The sequence below is a fragment of the Equus asinus genome, chromosome 2, assembly GCF_041296235.1.
Source record: "Equus asinus isolate D_3611 breed Donkey chromosome 2, EquAss-T2T_v2, whole genome shotgun sequence".
In the NCBI taxonomy this organism is placed as follows: Eukaryota; Metazoa; Chordata; class Mammalia; order Perissodactyla; family Equidae; genus Equus; species Equus asinus.
The window spans coordinates 165,575,611-165,590,731 of NC_091791.1; the positions used below are offsets into that span (position 1 = coordinate 165,575,611).

The window sequence follows — 15,121 nt, forward strand, 5'->3', positions numbered from 1 at the left end:
GCACTTGAGAAGAATGTGTATTCAGCTCTTTTAGGGTGAAGTTATCTATATATGTCTATTAAGTCCACTTGGTTTAGTTTTTTGTTTAGCTCCACTATTTCCTTGTTGATTTTCTGTCTGGATGATCTGTCCATTGATGTGAGTGGGGTGTTGAGGTCCCCTACTATTATTGTGTTGTTTTTAACATCTTCCTTTAGGTCTGTTAATAGTTGCTTTATGAATCTTGGTGCTCCTGTGTTGGGTGCATAGATATTTATAAGCGTTATTTCTTCTTGATGAAGTGTCCCTTTGATCATTATATATTGTCCCTCTGTGTCTCTCTTTACCGAGTTGATCTTTCAATAGGGAGATTATCCTTTGTAGTCCTAACTTAATCACGTGAACCCTTAAACAGGATAGGATTCTTTGTGGAGAGAGAGATTTGAAGCATGGGAGGAATTCCCAATGAGGGAGATTCTCTGTTGCTGGCTTTAGAGATGGAGGGAGCCATGTGGCAAGGAATTTGGCAGCCCCTAGTAGCAGAAGGTGCCCTCTACAGACAGCCAGTAAGGGAACAGGGACCTAAGTCCTGTAATTGCAAGGAACTGAATTCTGCCATAACCATGTGAGCTTGGAAGAGAACCCTGATCTCTAGATGAGAACAGAGCTCAGGGACACCTTGATTTTAGCCCTCTGAGATCTTGAGCAGAGAACCAAGTCATGTTGTGCTTGGATTGTTGACCTATAAAACTGAGAGTTAATAAGCGGGCTTTGTTTTAAGCTGCTAAGTTTGTGATAACTTGTGATGCAGCAATAGAAAACTAACATATTGCCCATCATATTAGATTCAATCCAAACTTCTTACATAGTTTCCAAGGTTTTACATGATCTGAGCTTTTCCTGCGCCTTTGGTGTAATCGTGTGCCCTGCCCCCCACACTTCAACAACATCTGCTTTCCTTTCAAACATTCCAAACTCCCATCCGAGAGCCTTGTACTAGCCTTTCCTTCTCTTTGGAAAACATTTTCCTGAGGTTTTCATGGCAATGGTTTTAAAAAAATATTTTATTATGGAAATTTCCAAACGTACGTGAGTAATGAGAATAGTAGAATTGAAACCTGATGTTAAGCCAGCTTCAATGAACATATCGCTTATCTTTTTCATCTGCCTCCCTCTTCCTTCCTCCCATTTCCCTTTGCCTTACTAGATTTTTAAATTTATTTTTAATTCTGGTGAAATACATATAACATTAAATTTACCAGCTTAACCATTTTTATGTGTACAGTTTAATAGTGTTAAGTATATTCACATTTTTGTGCAACCAATCTCTGGAACTCCTTTCATCTTGCAAACTGAAGCTCTATACCTATTAAGCAATAACTCTCTCATCTGCCCAGCCCCTGGCAACCACCATTCTACTTTCTGTTTCTATAAATTTGACTACATAGGTAACTCATGTAAGTGGAATCACGTAGTATTTGTCTTTTTATAATTGGCTTATTTCGCTTAGCATGAGGTCTTAAACATTCATCCATGTTGTAACATGTGTCAGACTTTCCTTTCTTTTTAAGGCTAAATATATTCCACTGCTTGTATATACCACATTTTGTTTATTCATTCATCCATCGACGGACACTTGGGTTGCTTCTACTTTTTGGCTATTGTGAATAATGCTGCTGTGAGCATGGGTGTACAAATATCTCTTGTGACCCTGCTTTAAATTCTTTGGGGTGTGTACCCAGAAATGGGATTGCTAGAGCATTTGGTAATTCTATTTTTAATTTTTTTAGGAACGGCCATATTGTTTTCCATAGTGACTGTACCATTGTACACTCTAAAGTACAATGGCTAAGCAGCCTGCAGTGACCCTTACAGGGGCACTAGCCCCCTCATGCAAGCACATGCTCTAGAGAGCAGCCCTCAGAGTCACAAGCAAATATAAGGTCCTGATATGACTTCCTCAACAGCTCTTGTGATCAATAGTCTTTGCTTCCTAGTGCCTTTCTTTTATGGGCCCCTTAGACAAGACCCCCATGTTACTTATCAAAATCATATTCCTTTGGTTTGCATTGATCAATCCAGGCTTAGCCTCAGAATCCCAAAACATTCTACCCATGGACCTGAATAAAGACATGTGCCCCAGGTCCTGCCTCTCTTTGTCTGTGCTCTGCCTTGACCTCCCCATGGAGCCCCTGGAGGCATGCCAGATACTTCTAGGACCTGTAATAAACTTCTTTATTTCAATTCCTGTTGTGGTCTATTGTTGAACCATGGTTTACCATCCAGCACCCTGTGCTCCACTTAATAAGTGTTAATTTAACAAATCATAACAGTGCCCAATCTACTTTTTAAACAAATGTTTGCTTCAAAATGATTCAATTTTGATTTATTATTTTGTTTTTTTGCTGAGGAAGATTCACCCTGAGCTAACATCTGTTGCCAATCTTCCCCTATTTTGTATGTGGGCTGCCGCCACAGCATGGCCACTGACGAGTGGTGTAGGTCTATGCCTGGGAACTTAACCATGGCTGTGGAAGCAGAGCACACCAAACTTAACCACTACACCACTGGGGCTGGCCCTTGATCTGTATTTTTATTATATGTTTACAGATTATTTTAACCTCATTTTATTAATTCTCAAGACAATAGCTATGATAGCAATTATGCTAAGCACATGGGAAAACAGGAACAAGATGTATAATAGCCTTTGGAATGTCTTTGGTTTGCAAGCTGTAGATTTAAGGTTATTTTTGTAATTCACTATTCAACCATTTTTTTAATTAAATATTGTGAAAGATTAGATATTTCGTAAGTAATATTCTAGTTTGAGGAAGTTGATATTTAGTGTATTGATTGTTTTCTGAACAAAATATTGAAAATTGTGTGGTTCACCTTCATCTAAGGGAGAATGGTAAGTTTTCTGTCTCCTTACCAATTAGGTGAACTTGTGAGTCCTTTCAAGGTGAACATACACTTGACCAAACTGTTGACTCCCTGCTATGACCAAGAGACTTTGTTTTATAGAAAACATGCTTTCATAATGTGGATAAAGCAACCATCCAGTATAAGAAGCTGGAGAATGAGGCAGAAGCATAAGAGGATAAGAGTAAAGGCGCTAAGGGGTTGAAACCAGTGATGTTGCAGAAAATTTGCCCATATTGATTAAGCACTGGCCAACTCAATGAAAGCTTGTCAACCTCATGAATCTAAATTCATATGAAATACTAATTCGGATAAATTATCCTGGTGTCTTGATTAATTGCCCTATTTTCTTTTAATGGGAAAATTCACACTGACCTTTACTTTTTGGTGTGAGGGATTTTATTATTGACACATTTGAAAAGACTGTATTGCATTCTCTTTCTTGGATTGTTTAATTCGGTTTAGTTTGTGAAAGCACCAGTTTAAGAGAAGGTTCCTGTCTTTAGCAGGCAAGGAAGAGTATGCACTTTAGTTCCTCTTCGCTTTCTATAGTAGTCTCAGGAAGTCCCCAAAGCTGAGCTTGTCAGATGCATGCAGCTGGGCATCTATAGTTTCTCTTCTAGCACTAGCTCCTAAGATATACAGCCAATTGAAACAGAACCGAAGAACATTGCCCCGTCAAAAGAACTATAGTCCATCTTATGAGGGCTTGATCAATGTCAGCCTAAAAGCTGAAAAGCCCATTGGATGCTGTTGGTGTACCAAACTTCTGAAAGTCCAAGTGTGCCAGCTCTTGCTATCTTCTGAGTGGTTTTAGTCTTAGTCTCTACTCTTGGAGCAGCCGAGAGTTGTTTATCTGAAGGTGACACTAAGGACTGCTATAAAGTAGTATTTTACTTCACCCTCTGTTTGATCTTGTTGTATTGATATTATATGGCTACATAAAAGAGAAAAAGCAAGAAGAACAAAACTCACCGAAATGTAAACATTAGAATAAATCGTAAATGTGAAGGTTTCCCCAATGTGAGACAGACACTTTCAAACCTTACTCTTAGTCCCAAGGACTCCTATCATTCTCTTCAGAGCCAGCTTCACCTCTTGGTTCCGTAGAGTGTAAATGAGGGGGTTGAGAAAAGGAGTGATGGCTGTGGGGAATAGGGCAGCTGCCCCATCTAGGGGGCTGTTGGTTTCAGGCCTCAGGTAGATGAAGGCACAGGGCACATAGTACACGGTTACCATGGTTACATGGGCTCCACAGGTTGAAAATGCCCGGCGCCGCCCATCAGCTGTGCGGATTCTCAGGATGGCCTGAATGATCTGTATATAGGAGAGGAGGATCAGAGAGAAGCAACTGGCAACTACCACCCCAATGTCCACAAAGGTCACCAGCTCATTGACTGTTGTATCAGCACAGGCCAGCCTCAGAACTGCAGGGATGTCACAGAAGAAGTAATCTACCTGGTTGGGCCCGCAGTAGGGCAGACGGAAGGTTAGGGTGGCCTGGAGAGCTCCGTGGATGGATCCTGCAACCCAAGCTCCAGCCACAAGCAAGGTGCTCAGCTTGGCATTCATGAGAACAGGGTAGCGCAGGGGCTGGCATATTGCCAAGTACCTATCGTAGGCCATCAATGTGTACAGGAAACACTGAGTGCTGCCCAAAAAGTGATAGAAATAGAGTTGAGCGACACAGCCAACAAACGAGATGGGTTTGATGCCTAAAATGAAGTTCATTATGAGACGAGGGACAATGATGGTAGAGATGCCCATGTCGATGATGGAGAGAACACCAAGATAGATGTACATGGGGCGGGCATGGAGCTGCGGGTCTACCCAGACAGTGATTACAATAAGCAGGTTCCCTAGCTGAGTCAGGATGTAGATTAGCAAAAAGAACACAAAAAGAAATGTCCTTAACCTGAGTGGGTAGAGAATTCCTGTCAGGATGAACTCAGTCAACAATGTGCTATTGACTCTTTCCATCCTCTGGAGAGATCTTACCTAGAGAATGGGCAAAACAAGAGTTAGCGTGGAGGAGAGAGGGAAATGATGAGGAACCAGAGAAAAGAAGGTTCTTTCTTTAGTGGAGAGATGATATATAGGGAGAAAGTATGTTTTATGGCAAGAGTTGGCCTGATTTGTAAATTTAGTTTTATTGGAACACAGCCCTGCTCATTTACTTTCATATTGTCTGTAGCTGCTTTGGTGCTATGATGGCAGAAGTGAGTATCTGCATTTGTCCTTCAGAGCCTAAAATATTTACAGAAATCCTTACAGAAAACGTTTGCTCCCAGGAGTTTGCACCTAGAGCACTTTTGCCAGAGATTAGGGGTTTACTGGAAACGTGTGTGGGAAAGGACATTTGCTTTGCTAGATGCTCTGCCAGTTCAGAAACTTCCAGAGGCTACTGGCTCATTCTTATCTTTTCTAGAATGTAAGCTTACATAGAGTGGAGAGTATGCAGAAAGGAAATGAGAAAATTCCTTTTCCTCCTTTGTAGTAGAAAGAATGGAATAGAATTTTGATTACATGGCTAGCTGTGTGGGACAGTGCTGATGTTGTACAAGCCTAGTCTCCAAGTTCTTCACAATTAAAGGAAGAGAATGCCCATGAGGCTGCAAGCATATAAGTAAAGTTGTGGTTGGTACTTAGTGCTGTGTATTTCAGTTTCTTTGTGTATAATACTTTAGTCTTGGAACATGGTAAAGGAAGAGAGGAGAGGAGGAAGCACAAAGGGATGGTCATGGTGAGACATCAGAGATTAAAGAAAAACCAAGGATGATTAGAGAGGATGAGAGGATGGCTAGAGCAGAGGAAATAGCTGTCAGTGTGGAAGAGTTATTTTAAGTTCTTAGTTTAATCCCTTGATTGGTATTTCCCCACTGGAAGAAAAGGGTTGGATTAATGAGCTTTTAAAATTTCTCCTAGTTGTATGGTTCTCTACTATCTACATTCATGGCTTAAGGTGGGATGGCAAACAAATTGCAATGGGTTGATTGATTTTTCTCTGGAATGATTCACTTTACTCAGAAGAAAGAGAGTGAGATTAACAGGAAATTTCAGGAGCTCTCTGATTAATGATTCCTTCTACCTTCACTCCTATGTTCTGGTTCAAGTGAATGAGAAGAGCTGGGAACTGGCAGCCCTTGAGTAAGACATCATGGACAGATGGTCCTGCTGCTGGCTGAAAACCCTAAATATGAATATTATAATGAATCTGGGTCAAGAGCTTGCCTATTGATTCCAAGCAAGTTTCACAGCTCCCCTGGGTTTTCGTTTCCTTATTGAGTCTATGAGGATGGGGAATGCAACTCTGGACCCAATTCTGGCAAACAGTGACCAATAATGGGTAGTTATACTCAATAATCTTTACATTAGGCACTTAACTTTAAACCTGCTGTATCCATGCTTTATCAAAGCTTACCTCTCATTATTTAACCATCTCTTATAGAGTTTAAAAAGAGAAGCAGTAAATCCTTCCACCCCCTGTTGTGCTGCCCTTTTTCAAGTGAATGGAATACTAGTTGTGATTTTTCTTTTTTTTTTTTAAAGATTTTATTTTTATTTTTTTCCCCCAAAGCCCCCCATACATAGTTGTGTATTTTTAGTTGTGGGTCCTTCTAGTTGTGGCATGTGGGACGCCGCCTTAGCATGGCTTAATGAGCAGTGCCATGTCTGCGCCCAGGATTCGAACTGGCAAAACCTCTTGAAGCATAGCATGAGAACTTAACCACTAAGCCACAGGACTGGCCAATTTTTCAGTTTTAAATATTTTAGTTTCAGGAAAGCAGGGATGGTTGACCACAGAGCTCTTCTAGATGCCAGGGCTACAGACACTGGCCTCTTCCTTCCACTTCTCAACATCAGAAAGTGAAGAGGGTTTAAGTTCCCATACAAGTTCCTTAAGAAATTCACGACCATGCCTGGCAGCAGTCCTGGCCTGAATGAGCTCAGGTGGCTGCTCTGGTCTGGTTGTCATAGGATGCTTTACTTTTCTGGGGTTACAAAAGTCTGAGGTTAAACTCTGCAGATTTAGAAGCCTGATTTTGTCAGGTATCCCTAGAGGAATCAGGCATTGGGAAATCAATTCACGCTGTGCAAATACCTGAGAGAATGACTTGTAAACAAACCACCAATTTGTTAATTTATAGTGGGAGATCTCACTCCCATGACTGAATTGGTGTGTTTACTACCAAGGGCAACCACTTACTAATATCAAGGTCTCTGGAAATCAAATTAGGAATCAGATGTATATTTCTAAGTCTTGAATCAGAGCAAAGGGAATTTGATGGAGCACATGATTTAGGCTGCAATAAGTCTCAATGAATTACACCTGGTAAATTACACAGTACCTTTGTCTAAGGGAATACTTCAATCTTCCCTTCAGATATATCTTTTTCTTCTGGGCAGTAGTGGGGATACATTGACAAAGTTTTACTCTAATTATTTTCTCCCTGAGTCAATACCTCTTTTATATTTCCTTTATTATTTCCAATGACTTTCTTCAACACATTTTCCTAAATTTTTAGAGTCCCTCAATGATTTTTTCCTCATTTGTTTTCCATACTGTTTTCTTGTTTGCATTAGAGAATGTTCTCTGTTTCCTGAATTACTCTCTAGGAATTTTTATTTCTTTTTGGGAAATTTCCTGTAGATAGGGATATAGTGTGCTGATTCTTGTTTAATTCAACTAGAGAGAATAATATTTCCTAATCTTACCCTTAGATTTTAGAGCCATCTTAACGGGAGGGATGAGGGGATGGATGTAACCCTATTTGTAATACTGTCTTTATTAGGTGTCATCTCATTCCAGTTGCAATTAAGCTTTCCTCTCTGCTTTTCTTTAACAATTTTTCTTCCCCATGTAGTTATAAAGATTAATAGGACAACTTCCCTTACCCTCATCTGTCAAGACCATCTTCCTTGTGCCACTGCCATTACCATAGATCAACAAGCGTGAAGCTTAGTATTCACTGGGTGAACACTCTTCTACTTATTCTGATGCATTAATATCCCAGATGTGGCTCTGAGATGACTTAAATCCTTTCGATAATAAAACTGGAGAGAGAGAGAGAAAAACACGGCAGAAAGAGAAAGAAATATGACACTGATGAAACCTCAGTGGACTAGGGTGTTATGAACTCATGGAACATCTGCATAGTGTTCTCATGGTCCTTAGGGTTGAATGACAGAGGAGTCCCATGGCTGCATAGTTCTAGACTAAGAAATCTAGCTACATTTTATGGATTCCAGTCAAGTACTCTTTCTACATTTTTCTTACATTTCTTCCCATAAATGAGCCAAAATAACTTAGTAAATCATGTTATTTCAGGTTGCTAAATAAGGTGTTTAAAAAATTCATAGGCAATATTATTCCTTGGTGTCCTAAGGCCATAGCTTTATCTGTGATCTGAATAATAATTTTAAGAGTTTGATGGTTCATTCTGTTGAAGATTCTAAACTGGTGCTGCTACTCTATTTCTAAACCTAGATATATTAGAATTAAGTACAAGTTCTAAAATCAGACAATGTCAAATTTTGTTACCATGAATCCATGAAGTGGTACATTTCCTTTCATTGTCTGGCATTCTACCACACTCAGCATTTCTTTAAAAAGTAGACCATTGCCTGGAGGCTTAGCAGTGTTTTCATTTTACAAAGACTTAAACTGTGAAAGTATTGATGCAATGTGTTTTTGAATTGTGATCTGATATCAAATATAAACTTCATCTAGTACAAGCATGTTTGAAAAAGATATGGGAATCATTAGTGGACCACAAATTGGCTATACATCTGTAATGCTGACCATTAAAAATTGTTAGCGACTGATTTCCCCAGGGGATTAGGCATTTTTCTAATGAGGCAAAGGGCACAGTGCTGACCCCATTCCAGCATACGAGTTTTGCTTAATTCTGGTCCCAAATACATACCTAACTCTAGTTCACCCATCTCATGATGAAAACTTCAAAAAAATTTATTGTTTTTTGATAATCATCTGAAAGCACACTTTCTTTTAATTTATAAGAAGCATCTCAAATATTTGGAAAACATATCTATTGACATTTTCTGAATTTTGCAATAAGATGTAAAACTGAAAATAATCTAAAGAGGAGTAACATTGGAATGGATAAATACATATATACAATGTGATGAAAAAAATTGAGGTACTAAGTCCAAGAAGTAAGACTAAAAGTTTCCATTAAAATATAAAACCCTTATTAGCAATGACTTTGAACTGTCTGTTTAAAGTATTCACTAAAACAGTCTGATTACAGTTTTATTCACAATCATCCTTCAAATTTCGGGCAAAGAACTTATCTTATAGGTTAGAGGAGGGACCTGGCAAGGATCAAAGAGCAAGGAGCAAAGATGGAACCACCACAGAACTCTCAGATGCTCTTACCTTCTCTGTTTGGCATGGAAGCCAGGCAGGGAAAGAACCTCTGCAGAAGGGTAGCTTTGGAGAAAGATGTAGCCAATGAAAGGCTAGTGGGGAGAGGGTCATCCCCATATAAACAGGCTAAATGGTAGCTGTATAGTCAGACTTATCAGAACAGTAAAAAAAAATTTCTGTGAGAGGAGAAGAGAAATATATGGAATAGTTAAATAAAGGAAAATATTTAGAGATGAAGTGACTGAAAGTGGAGTGCACAGTGTTTGGATCCAACATTTATCTATATCTGAAACTTACTCTGTTGTCATCTGTATTTGGGAATATCTTCCCTTTTTTTCAGCACTTTTCCACACCAGTGATCAAGCACTATAGGTGACATTTAGCTCTGGAAAATGGGATAGGACAATGGTAGGTGGTACTTGGGGGAGAGAGAATCACCTTCTCCTGGAGGCTTCAGCATCCACAGAAAATCCTTTTGCAATCTAAGAGAAGAGATGTAACTCTGTTCCTAGAGAGACTTCAGTGGTTTTGGATCCCATGGCATCAGGAGTAGTTACTGTGAAGGGCTCATGGCAGATGACCCAGTTAGTCAGTTCTGTCTGGATCAAAAGGAAGGACTAAACTACTGAAACTTGATTTATTATTTACCTGCCTATTCGTAGATATCCTCTTCCAGTTTCCTTATGAACTGGGGAAGAGTTCCCCCTGAAGGTAACTGCTAAGGTTGGTTTCTCTTATGTTCTGTTACTTCTTTTATTGTCCCCAGAGTCAATTATAGTATGTGAGACCTTTAGCTTGGGGAATATTGTAATAGCACCCCTGTGACAAGACAAGCTTGATATCCATGATTGATTTCCTCGAAAACTCCCTTTGTTTCTAGCTTTTTTCAATTTTGTACCATCAGGTCAAACAAAGTCTATGGGGCTTAACAGGGCTTGTTGATGATTTCATATCTGTGATTTCTTTTCTCTTCCGAAAACAAGTTTTGGAAAAAAAGGGAGGAAAAGTTAATGTGGTTGTTACCGGTCAAAAGATGGTTTCTTATTGGCACATTCACATTTTATGAAACTCATATTTATTTGAATTACTCAGGTGCTAAGATAGGTCCACATAGACTAGGAGAAACATAGAATCTGAGGGTTAGAGTGACATGAGAAATTATCCAACCCAACTATCATCTACAATATTTTAAGTCATGCTCCCTGAGTAGTGATTTTTATTAGTAACTTTTGGTTCTATTTTTTTGAATACTTTGAAATTGGCCTAACTTCCCTTCGTCTAGTCTGATCTTTGGAACTACCTGAACCCTTTCTCCAAACTTTCTTTAAATGTTTAGAGATAGTCTATGTCTTCAATGTGATCTGCTGTTTTTCTTCTCCCCAAACTTTGTGGTGATCTCTGCTGCTCCCAAGTTACCCTGGTATTGAAGTGTCTAAAGCAGAGGTTGCAAACTTTTTCTGTAAACACCAGATAATAAATATTTTTGGTCTTGAGGAACTTGAGTCTCTGTTGCAACTATTCAAGCCTACCACTGTCCATGAAATAAGCCACAAACAATGCACCTACAAATAGGCATGGCTCTATTATAATAAAACTTTATTTATATATACTGAAACTTGAATTTCATTTATTATAAAATGTTATCCATCTTTTGCGTTTTTTTCAACTTGCTAAAAATGCAAAAGCCATTCTTAACTTGCAGATTATACAAAAACAAGATAGCAGGCCAAATTTGGAGCACAGGGGAACAGAGGTGGTCAGAGGAAGCATGAAACCTGTTTGTGACTAATCATGAGAGCTGGCTGAAAGGGGTGAGTGTGGGTAGATGGAGTGAGGCAAAAATGTTTGTCTTTTCTTTTCAGAGTCTGGTCTTGTCTTGTATTTTGCTGCTTCTACTATTCCAAGAAACATGATTCTAGCTGAACTATGTTTCAGAAAGGAAACTGTTGAATTTTATGGTCCCAGGTTTGTATATTGCAACCAGAATGTGTGTTAGGATGTACTTTGTGAAAGAGAGCAATGCATAGGTGTAGGTTCATGATTCCTTACGTTGTTCAAAACTTGATCTAGTTTCAGGTTTCAACTCAAGCCCTTCTAGCTCTGTTCCACAAAAATCATTCTCTTGCAAAAGAGTAGTTATGTTTATTGATGAAATTAATAATGATACATATACTTCTAAGAGAGTAGTTAGGTTTTATTGATTAAACTTGCGTATGACTCCAAGATTTCACAGCTTCACAATATCTTATTTCCCCTGGCAACAATAATGATATCCCCAAGGTTAGGTGTTATACAAAAGATATGTCTGTTAACTCTGGTTTCTATCTAACATTATTTTATTCATGTCACAAGTAACAATTAAAAAAAGTAGCGGTTCCAACCTTAATAAATTATTGTGGACCCAGAAGTTATCTTGAATGTCTTTTCCTATTGGAGAAGATATAAATATATCTTGTGTTCTCACTTCTTAAAAAAGTGTGTTTTATTCATTGATGTTCATGTTTATTCCAGTTGTCTCACATCTATACTTTTTTATATTTTTGATTCTTTGGTTTTATCTCACTGTTATTTAAAATTGGGCAAGCATTGGAAGAGGATTATAGGAAGATGGCACAGTAGGAAGCATGAGGAATCTGTCTCCTCACTTAGACAAAAATTGCTCTAGCAGAATCTACCTTACATAACTATTTTGAAACTCTGTTGAAGGCTTGCAACTTCCAGGGGAAGACTAGAATGGTAAATTATGGTTAATTTTGGTCAATTTAAGCTCTTAGCACAGTAACAGCTACTCATCCTCCACCTCCAGCCACATGGCAGGCAGCTGTGCATGTGTTCCTGGAGGAGTTTGTATGCAGCTTTCAGGAGTCAAGGTGGGCCAGAAGGACCCTGTCCTACAAATATTGGGAATATGTGCTCTGATTGCTCACTACTGCTTCTGATGAGAGAGATGCAGACAAAGAAATGGGCAGCCATTATTCTTGCATCTTCCTATTGTTGCAAGCCCCTCAACCTCCAATTGAAATGACTTCCAGGGGATTAAAGGGCCTACATCCTTCCCACCCTCCTTCATTTTTGCTTTTTATCCTTTTAGGAGCCAGACTTTAAAGCCTATGGTGCTAAAAAAAAAACAACTGCATATACAGGAAAAATTAAAAAGTGACTGTGCATGCCCAGGAAAAGTTTCACAAAAGATCTGAGAAGATCTTAAGTTTACACTTTAGGCCAATCTTTAGCACAGAGACAGCCTACAATAATCAAAACAAACAACCAAACAATAAACAAAAATAGTAACAAACCCCAGCAAATCTTGGGGAAGAGGGAGAATGTGATTTCCAGAGTTACCAAGTTATTAGATCAAAAGCAATGTTCAAGAAAAAAATCACAAGCATACAAAGAAACAGGAAAGTATGACCCACTCAGAGGAAAAAAATAAATTGATGGAAACTGTCCTTCAAAAAGACCTAATGGCAGCTATACTAGACAAAGATTTTAAAACAACTGTTTTAAAGATGCCTAAAGAACTAAAGGAAGATGTGGAGAAAGTCAAGAAAATGGATATGTGAACAAAATGGAAATATCAATAAAGAAATAGAAAACTTAAAAAGAGGCCAAAAAGAAATTCTGGAGCTTAAAAGTACAATAAATGAAAGGAAAAGTTCACTAGAGGGATTCAAAGGCAGATTTGAGCAGTCAGAAGAAAGAATCAGCCAACTTTAGATAGGACAATGGAAATGATCAAGTCTGAGGAACAGAAAGAAAAAAGATTGAAGAAAAGTGAACAGAGCATAAGGGACCTGTGGGATACTGTCAAGCAGACCAACATGTGCATCACGGGAGTCCCAGAGGAGAAAAAAGATAAAAGGGGTAGAGAGAAGATTTGAGGAAATAATGGCTGGAAACTTCCCAAATTTGATGAAAGACATGAATACAAACATCCAAGAGACTCAGTGAACTCCAAGTAAGATAAAGAGATCCATAGCAAGACATTATAATGAAACATTCAGAAGCCATGACAAAGAGACAATCTTGAAAGTAATAAGAGAGAAGTGAATCATCACATAAAGGGATCCTCAATAAAATCAACAGATTTCTCATCAGAGACTTTGGAGGGCAGAAGACAGTGGGCTGATATATTCAAAGTGCTAAAAGAAAAAAAACTGTCAAACCAGAATCCTATGTCCAGCAAAACTGTCCTTCAGAAGTGAGGGAGAAATGAAGACATTTCCAGATAAAAAAAAGCTTAGGGAGTTTGTGACTAGACCTTGCCTATAAGAAATGTTCAAGGGAGTTCTCTAAGGTGGAATGAAAGGATACTAGATAGAAACTTGAAGCTGTATGGAAAAATAAAGATTTAAATAAAGGTAAATACATGGACAATTATAAAAGCTAGTACTATTGTAACAATGGTTTGTAACTACACTTTTTATTTTCTATATGATTTAAGAGACTAATACATAAAAAGAAAAACCTTAATTATTAGTGTAAAAGCTAGTGTTACTCTAACTTAAGTTTATAACTCCAAATCTTGTTTTCTACATAATTTAAAAGACTAGTGCATTTAAAAGAATTATTAGTTGATGCTTTTGGGCACACAATATATAAAGATATAATTTTAGAGAAGTTAAAAAATGTCTCGAGACAAATGAAAATGGAAACACAACATACTAAAACTTATGGGATGCAGCAAAAGCAGTTCTAAGAGGGAAGTATATACTGATAAATGCACGCATCAAGAAAAAAGAAAGATCTCAAACAAAGAACATAACTTTACACCTCAAGGAACTGGAAAAAGAAGAACAGAGTAAGTCCAATGTTTGCAGAAGAAAGGAAATAATAAAGATTAGAGCAGAAACAAATTAAATAGAGAATAGGACACCAACAGAAAAGATTAATGAAACCGAGAGTGGATTCTTTGAAAAGATAAAATTGACAAATTTTAGCTAGACTAACCAGGAAAAAAGAGAGAGGACTCAAATGAATAAAATTATGAATGAAAGAGGAATGATTATAATTGATATCACAGAAACACAAAGGATCATAAGAAACTACCATGAACAACTACATTCCAACAAATTGGGCAACCTAGAAGAAATGGGTAAATTCCTAGAAGGATACAAACTGCCAAGACTGAGTTAGAAAGAAACGGAAAATATGAACAGACCAATTACTAGTAAGGAGGTTGAATTGGTAATGAAAACCTTCCCAACAAAGGAAAGCCAGGATGAAAAGCCTAGGTTCACTGGTAAATTATACCAAACATTTAAAGAGGAATTAATGACAATGCTTCTCCAACGCTTCTAAAAACTTGAAGAGGAGGGAACACATCCAAACTCATTGTGCAAGGCCTGAATTACCATTACCCTGATACAAAAGCCGATAATGACACTACAAGAAAAGAAAACTACAAGCCAATATCTTTGATGAATAAAGATGCAAAAATTCACAACAAAATACTAGCAAACCAAATTCAACAGCATATTAAAAGGATCATACACCAAGGTCAAGTGGGATTCATCCCTGGGATACAAGGGTGGTTCAATATATGCAAATCAGCAAATGTGATACATCATATTAAGGAACTGAAAGATAAAAATCATATGATCATCTCAGTAGATGCAGAAAGAAGTGTTTGACAAAATTCAATATCCATGCTCAAGGGTGAAAGGTTGAAAGCTTTTCCTCTAATATCAGGAACAAAACAAGAGTACCCACTCACACCACACCTATTCAACATAGCAATGAAAGTCCTAGCTAGAGCAATCAGGCAAGAAAAAGAAATAAAAGCCATTAAAATTGGAAAGAAAGAAGTAAAATTGTCTCTGTTTGCAA

At 38.1% G+C, this 15,121-nt stretch overlaps 1 protein-coding gene across 1 annotated transcript; it reads right to left on the bottom strand.

Annotated features, from left to right (window-relative positions):
* Nucleotides 1-3,823: 3,823 nt before the first annotated feature.
* Nucleotides 3,824-4,998, bottom strand: OR10G3 (olfactory receptor family 10 subfamily G member 3). The gene has a single exon (XM_014844569.3). It carries the CDS (start codon nucleotides 4,879-4,881, stop codon nucleotides 3,940-3,942), a length of 942 nt encoding a protein of 313 aa, XP_014700055.2. The 5' UTR covers nucleotides 4,882-4,998; the 3' UTR covers nucleotides 3,824-3,939.
* Between the last annotated feature and the right edge of the window lie 10,123 nt (nucleotides 4,999-15,121).

Bases quoted from the DNA above. Each gene is read 5' to 3' on its own strand.
- OR10G3 (XM_014844569.3), bottom strand. From the start codon at position 4,881: ATGGAAAGAGTCAATAGCACATTGTTGACTGAGTTCATCCTGACAGGA.